The 8,347-nt window shown below is 28.3% G+C and overlaps 1 protein-coding gene across 1 annotated transcript; it reads left to right on the forward strand.

The window, feature by feature from the left end:
- Nucleotides 1-1,148: 1,148 nt before the first annotated feature.
- On the forward strand, nucleotides 1,149-6,911 carry LOC107918883 (WRKY transcription factor 72A). The gene is made up of 5 exons (XM_016848462.2): nucleotides 1,149-1,281; nucleotides 1,797-1,883; nucleotides 3,877-4,455; nucleotides 4,880-4,993; nucleotides 5,948-6,911. Exons 1-5 carry the CDS (start codon nucleotides 1,183-1,185, stop codon nucleotides 6,749-6,751), a joined length of 1,683 nt encoding a protein of 560 aa, XP_016703951.1. The 5' UTR covers nucleotides 1,149-1,182; the 3' UTR covers nucleotides 6,752-6,911.
- Nucleotides 6,912-8,347: the final 1,436 nt, after the last annotated feature.

Here is an 8,347-nt window from a genome sequence, read left to right on the forward strand (position 1 = left end):
AAAATGGAGTGCACATGGATTGTCACGCAGGCTGTCATGCTTAAAAATTTAACATTTTAGTTACTATTTCCATTAAAAATACACCATTTCAACTCCTTTTCAAAAGATCAATGGTCAAATTTGACTCTCTTTAAAAGGTTGAGGGTCAAATTTAGCTAAAAAAATAAAGGTCAAATTGACAAAAGATGTCAACGTTAAAAGCTAAATTTGACATTATGTCTAAATATTATATAAAATATTAAAAGATAAATTAATTCTATAATGAGTTTTACTTAAATATTATCTCGACCTAAATAAAATTATTCTTAGACCATAAAACATAAAAAACTTATAAAATAATAAATAATATAAGATTTAGTAGGGTTTTTTTTAGATAAAGAAACTCTTAGTATTATATATTTTTTAAAATACAAGTTATTTGTAATGAATAGTTTTTTTATATAATACTTATTTTTACTTATAATTTCTTTTTTCTTTTGTTTAAATGAACTTTTCTAGAATAAATTACATGAGCATCCTTAAATTCAGCTAATATGATATATTAAATTTATTTTTATATTTATTTAATTAAATTTACGTCCTATTAACTCTTAACCCTAATTCAATCGGTCTTTTTAATATCATTACAGATCAATATAAAGAAATTTAGATTATTTTAATAAATAAATAAATAGATAATCAACGGGTGCTTTCCACATAACATTCAAATTGCATATGATTAAGTCAAGCGATAATTAAGAGCGCAATCCTCTTGCATAAATAACATGACATGGCCCTTACCAAAAACGCTGACATGGCAAGCTACCATTAGGTGGTATTTGGAGAATAATTAAGGTTTTTATGGTCATCACCGTCAAAAAGACGGCTGCCGATTTCGGAAGTCGCATGACATCTTATGCACGCTCCTACCAATCTTCTTTGTGTAAGAAAATAAAGAAGGGGAAAAACAGTAGCTTCTTGGATTGTATAAGAGACAAACAATTAGCTAGATGTTTGACATTTCTCTATGAATAGCAAATTAAAAAAAGGGAAAAAGATGGTTTTAAAATTCTTTTTTATATTATTTTGTTTGTTTTTTTCAAGTCAAAATCTAGAGCCTCAGCTGTTTCTGTCCTTACATAAGACGCCATGTTCCTACATTTGTTTGAAGATTGAAAAATCAGAGAAACCATCATTTCAACAATGGAGAACAAGCCAATTCTTGGAGATGAAGAAGAGAAGACAATAAAACCTAGCAGCTCTAGTGAAGAAAATCATGATTTTATAGCAATCAACAACAAGGTGAGAGCTTGTCAATATATATATATATATATATATATAAACAGCCAATCTTTCAAATCTGATTAATATCTATCTATAGAAAAAGAATAACTTTGGTTTTAAAGATGCTTTAAACTTGTAACTTGCAGTTTGGAGTTTAGTACACATATTCATAAATTTTGCAGTATGAATCTAAAATGTTTTGAACGAAACCAAGGAGAAATCATTTATGGAGAAATTATATTCACTTTTTTCCGTAGAGGGTTGGATTACGATATTTGTTGTTATTATGTTTGGTTAAAGAAATTTGAGTAGTTTTATGGTGTTGGGTGCTTTTTAAGCTGCTTGAATATTGGTTTGAAATTACTTGTTCTTCATGTTTAACCGTCTGTTTTGTACTAAGGTGTTATATAAATTAATTAAGATGTGAGTTAAATAAACTATTACCCTCTATTTTGGAATTTAATAAAAAATTTATTATGAGTGAGAGGAAAATAAATTATTTTACATCTAAATATCTCACTGTTGATGTGCAGGAAGAAAATCAAAGTCATGTAAAACAAGAAGATGACAACTCCAAGGTTTGGATTAGCAAAAAGGATAATTCCACCATCATCAAAGAGGTAAGAACAACTTCATTAATTAATCTAACAAACACATCTTGCCTTATTATTTTACTGATTTCTATTATATATATATATTAGTTTTTATGCCCGCAGAGTTGATCAAGTGTACTAAGTAATATTTATTATGTAAAATATGTATTATTTATTTATTTAAAATTTATTTTATAATTTAAAATATAAATGTCACTTAAAATTTTGTTTTAGAAAATAAAAAATAAAGTTTAAATATTTTTAATGTAATAAAATGATAATAATCATTAATTTATGTAAAAAGAACAATCTATTTTGAAACAAACATTATTAACTCTAAAATTTTATTCCAATTAATTGAAATCAAAATAAATGATAAATAAGTTAAACTAAAACAATAATTTATTAAAAATTCAAAAGAAAAAAAAGATTCGAACTTTGTAAAAGTATATTAAATCATTTCATTATTCAGTAATTTCCAAATATAAATTATAATTTTATTTTCTTTATTTTTATAACATTTTACTGTCAATGTTTTAAGGTCCAAATATTTACACACTCATAATTATTGGAATCAAAATACAGTTAAAAATGAGCTCCATATGATGGCCTGATAGTTAAAGGTTTTCACCGCCCTAAGTGTGGTTTGGATTCGAGTCGCGCTAGTTGCGTTGATTATTCAGGCTTTGTCTGCAATTGTACTTCACCAAAAAAAATTACAGTTAAAAATCAAGAGCTATATTTTGAGGTTATAACATTATATGCAAGTATTCAGTAATTATTTTTAAAGTTAAACTCACAACCATAATTGTGGAATACATGAAAAGACATCCATAATTATAACAAAATAGGTTTTTTTGTCTCCCTAAAAATATTTAAAAATTAAAAGAAATCTATTTCTAAAAATATAAATATTTAAATATTCTTTTTTATATTTTTAGATTTTATACAAATCATTTAAAATTTTTAAGTGATAGCATAATAATTTTAAAGTGTCATGTCATAACACCTTAATGAAATTTAAATTTAAGAATTAAATTAAAAAAATAAAAAAATTCTAAAACTAACATGAAAAAAGAATAGAAATCAAGTTAAAAAGAATTTCCAATAGACGCTCAACTTGCATGCAGCGTTGAAATTCATCCATTATATTTACATATATATTGCTGTCATTAGGTAGTGGCTAAGGCTCATGATGCTTATTAATTTCTTTTATTCCCACTGGACAACATAGATCAGAATTAACAATGAAAATCCATGCATCCTGCCAGGATTAAATAAGCATTGCAAATTTTCTCAATTTTATTTCTGGTTTGATTACAATGATTAAAACCCAAAGCCATGTGGTAGACTTTCATTCAACAGGCCTACCAAGTCATTCATATAAGCATATAAAATGGTGTTCCTCCATTCTAGTTGGCATCAGTTCTGTATTAACTATATCCCTCCGTAGATATCATTTTGGTTGTAAATTGGTATTAGTTAGTTTTAAGTTTTGTTTTGTTTAATTTTGTTTTACTTTATATATATATATATGTATATATAATATTGATAAATTTAAAACGGTATAGCAGAAATTACATATCCATTAATACAGTACTAATAATCTTGGTTTCTCTCCTTCTATATACATTTTTTGTGTATTTTGCTTGCAAATAATTAGGTCTAGTTATGAATTTCATCATTTTACATTATAAAAATTGAGAAGATAGTTTTTATATTTTAATTTCTTAAAATTTGATTCTCATATATATTTTACAAAAATTAAAAAATTAGTCTAGTTTAGTAACATTACTAATTCTTGCCATTATATCATTTACCTATAAATCAACAGCTCAATTATTAATATAAAAAAATTAGTAAAAATCAATAATTTAGAAATTTATATGCAACAAATTAGTAAAAATTAAAATTAAAATCTATGTGTTTACCTACTCATTTCTCATTTTTAGTAAAATAAGAAGGATGAAATTGACAATTAACCCATACAAATGAGGAATGAATTTTGATTTTGAAGCAGGAGAAAGAAATTGAATCAGCAAAAGCGAAGATGGGAGAGGTTAAAGAAGAGAACGAAAGGCTAAAATTGTTACTATGTCAAATCGTGAAGGATTATCAGTCCCTGCACACGCGTTTCCTCGATGTTCTTAAAAAAGAAGAAGCCAATAAGTCCACCACCACCCCCATAGTTGGAAGCCATGAAGAAAATAATGAAGAACATCACCAGCTTATCTCCCTTAGCCTGGGGAGAAGCTCAAGCAATGATCCTCCCAAGAAACAAGAGAAAAAGAGTAGCAAAGAAGAAGATGATGATGATGATGATGATGGGAAGCATGGTAATGATGGTGGTGGAGGACTTGAGCTCGGGCTGGAATGCAAATTTGAGCCGGACGGTTCGATTGAATCGGAGAAGAATAATAACCCGAGCTGTGAAAGTAGCTTGGGAAAACCAGAGGAGGAGGAGAAGGAGCCGACTGAGGTATGGCCACCAAGTAAAATTCTCAAGTCTGTGAAAAATGGAGACGAAGAAGATGTTTCAGAGCCAATGCAGTTGAAGAAAACTAGGGTTTCTGTGAGAACTAGATGTGATACACCCACGGTATAGTACTAAACTTTCTTTTGCCAACAATAATCGGTTTAATTAATTTTTTTAAAAGCTTTGACAGTTTCAATTATGAGAATTAAAAAAAAAAAACAGCCAAGCCTTGACTCCATGATCACCTCTTTTGATAGCAATTTTTATCCCAACTCAGAACTTGTGATTTGTTTATAATAATACACCCAATTTTAAATATAATTTGAACTCAAAAAAGATAGAAAATAAATAATCTGTAATTATACAAAACTTGAAGTAACAACAACTTGATATCTAAACTCGAAATAATATGACTTGAAAATTTTAAAACTCAAATCGACTCAAATTAAAAATATCCGGAATTGAAATAATATCCAATATTTAAATTAACCTAACCTAAAATTGTCTTCATATGTATGAAATCGTTGGTTTGGGTAAATGCACGCAGATGAATGATGGATGTCAATGGAGAAAATATGGGCAGAAAATAGCGAAAGGAAATCCATGTCCTCGAGCATACTACCGTTGCACGCTTTCACCCACTTGTCCAGTGAGAAAACAGGTATCCTCCACCTTTTGCCTGCTTGATTTCAATTCTCATATCCAAATCATTCATGCTAATTAGTTCTTTCTTTGTTATTAATATAAGTTATTTTTAGTTAATAGGTTAAATGCTGTTATTAAGTTGATGAATTTTAGTTTTTGCATTTTGTACTTTAAATTTTTAAAAATTAAAATTTTAATTCTATGCTATAAATTTAGTCTATTTTCTTTAGTTGAATCATTCTTAATCTCTATATTTTTTAAATTTCACATGCAAACTGTTAGTAATATGTAGAAATGTACTAACTTAATTAAGGTTCAATTGACACATTTAATGTTTATGCGAATAAATATTAATTCGATTGATATCGATATTATTATTGGTATAAGGAAACACAATAAAATAAATTTATTAATTAAAAATTGAAAGGAATTCTAACTATAAAAAAGCATTAAAAGTCGGAAATAAAAGAGCACGATGGAAACGTGGAATATCATGTGATGATAAATTTTAACATCAATCAATCAACTTGGTATTGCTTACTTGGAAGATTTATATTAGTATAAAATTAAACTACTTCATATGTTTGTATATTTTTAGGATTAATATTTAATAATTTGTAATCTAGTTAAATTATAAATAAATTAAAAATATTTAATTATTTATTTTATGTAAAAAAATTAACTGTTAAATAAATGTTATTAAAGATAATATTTTGTACCATGATTCATACCTATATGGAATTGTCATCGGTGGTTAAATTTGTATCAAACATTAATGAATAGGAAAAATCATGGTGGGAAAATTGAAGTGAAATAATGCTTGGTAAAAATTAATTAAAAATTAAGTGAATTAATTTAAGTTAATTTAATATTTAATTTTATTGTTATAATTTATAAAATCAAGGTTTAATTTATTTATATTTATGAACTTCTCTTGCTGCCCTGAACGATTGTATTTGTGAAATGGCAGGTACAAAGATGCTCCGATGATATGTCCATCTTAATCACAACCTATGAAGGGAACCATAACCATCCACTGCCTCTAAGTGCAACAGCCATGGCTTCCACCACATCTGCAGCTGCTTCCATGCTCCACTCCCAATCATCTACCTCCCAACCTGCCCTCCCTACCTCTCTTTCTGCCCCCACTGCTTCCTTCTCTACTTCCACCACCCACCTCCATGCTTTATCCTTCAACTTTTCCCAAAACCCAATCCCATCTCACCACTACCATTTCCCCAACTCTTCAATCTCAACCCTCAATTCTCACCCCACTGTCACTCTTGATCTCACTGCTCCGCCCTCACCACACAATAACTACCCTTCATATTTCAGTAGATTCTCTAATCTACCCACATCATCATCATCATCATCATCATCATCATCATCATCATCATGTCTCAACTGGAAGAAAACTAGCAGCCACTTAACCTTTGGGAGACCATTGAATAATTACCCTGCAATAAGGCAGTCACCACCTTACATGCAAATTACCAACCACCAGGCTTTATCAGAGACCTTAACAGCTGCTGCAACCAAGGCCATTACTTCAAACCCAAGCTTTTGTTCTGCCTTAGCTTCTGCTCTCACTTCCTTTGTTGGGAATAATGGAGGTAGTGGTGGTACTGCAAGTGAACTAGGCTTTGCATCAAGCAGCTATCTGCAGGGAAGCAAACCCTCATCCATGGTTAATCCTCCTCACCAGCAACAAAAGCAAGGAAGTTTGCTACTCTTCCCACCATCCAACACTGCTTCAGATCCTCCTGCAGATTAACAGCAATCATAGTTAAAAGTGATGATGCTTTACCCCCTCACATATTCCAATTAATTGCTTCTTCTTCTTTTTTTTTTTTTTGCCGTATGAGTAAAAGATTCTTTTCTGTTTAGAATAAGTACTAGCTACTAAGTATGAATCTTACTTTGGGTTTTATTTATATTGTTTACCTGCTTAGGTAATTTGTTTATGGTTAAAAAGTGCAAGTTTTGTAATTTTCAAATTTCTTTAATATTATTAAATTTATTTTTGTTAAATTTTTATTTTAACAAGGTTAATAATTAAATTTATATTTTTAAATTTAAAAAAAAATTAAGTTCTAAAATATTCAAGGTTGGCTTTGTTTTGTATCTTCTTACTAGGGAGTTTAGCGCAAACTATTTAAATTTACTGAATTGATTATGGCATTGTAATGTCTTGAATAAATTACTAATACGAATTATATAAATTAATGAAAGTTTTCACATAAATCATTTACAGAATTTTCTTTTTTAACTCATGATATTAAGAATTTTTTTTTCTTACTGTTTTTGGCATTTTATCCCTTTGAATTTTTTTATTAGAGTTGTTTCCGGATCAAGTTGGATCAAGTTCAAATTGAGTTTAACCATAATATTAACACAAGCTCAGTCTGACTTAAAATATAGTTTTAAAATTTTGTCCAAGTCTACCCATATTTATAAATGGTTAACTCAAGTCCATTTTAAATTTACCCACATTATTTTTAAAATTTCTTTTGAAAAACATTTATTTTATTTTTAATTTAATTTTTAGCATTTTATATATTTTTTATTTATTAAAATTTTATATTGATAACTTAATATATAGATAATATATACATTTTAATATTATATATTATTATAAATTTATTTTTTATATGTTATAAATAACATAATATAATAACTTACTTAGAGAATTGATTAGACTAGACCAAGCTTTGGCCTTAAATATTTGAACTAATAAATCAATTTTTTTTCTTCAATCTCAGTTTTTAGTCATAATATTTTTATATAAACACTTTCAAATTTCAAGTGGAACTTTAGACTTAAATAAATAACCAACATTTAAACATGTCTAGTTTTGAGTAACTTTTTACACTAGAACGAAGACAACAACATAAAATAAAAGTAGTTAAGCCTATTATTATGAAGCCCAGACAAAGCCTTAGGCGATTTCTTTGCTTCACATCCATTTAAGTCAACCTTACTCTCGAAAATGAAAATTCACAAAAAAAAATTCTCCAGGACACCAAAACAAAGCGGAAGCAACTCAGAAAAACAAGAGAACTTGAATCGAACAGAAAAGACACAAGAAACTAATAACACGCCAAGTGTTTGAGGAAATGCTCTCAATTATATTCAACAAATTTGAATGGAGTACAGTGGGATGAATACAAATGAGGGGAAGGTCTTTATTTATAGTTGAGCTCCCCTAGATCTAACGATACATATTGAATTACATCAACGACTGAGATTAGTATCTACAATATAAGAGTCATAAGGGATTTAAACTCTATACAAGCTTATCCCTTAGGATCTACATTAACCATGATAACTTTAATTTTACTGGAGTTTTTCACTAGGTCACCAAGGCTTC

The sequence above is a fragment of the Gossypium hirsutum genome, chromosome D13 (genome assembly GCF_007990345.1).
Source record: "Gossypium hirsutum isolate 1008001.06 chromosome D13, Gossypium_hirsutum_v2.1, whole genome shotgun sequence".
Classification (NCBI taxonomy): Eukaryota; Viridiplantae; Streptophyta; class Magnoliopsida; order Malvales; family Malvaceae; genus Gossypium; species Gossypium hirsutum.

Coding starts and splice junctions, on each gene's coding strand:
- LOC107918883 (XM_016848462.2), top strand. CDS start 1,183: ATGGAGAACAAGCCAATTCTTGGAGATGAAGAAGAGAAGACAATAAAA. Junction 1,884..3,876: donor ATTCCACCATCATCAAAGAG/GTAAGAACAACT, acceptor ATTTTGAAGCAG/GAGAAAGAAATTGAATCAGC. Junction 4,456..4,879: donor CTAGATGTGATACACCCACG/GTATAGTACTAA, acceptor AAATGCACGCAG/ATGAATGATGGATGTCAATG.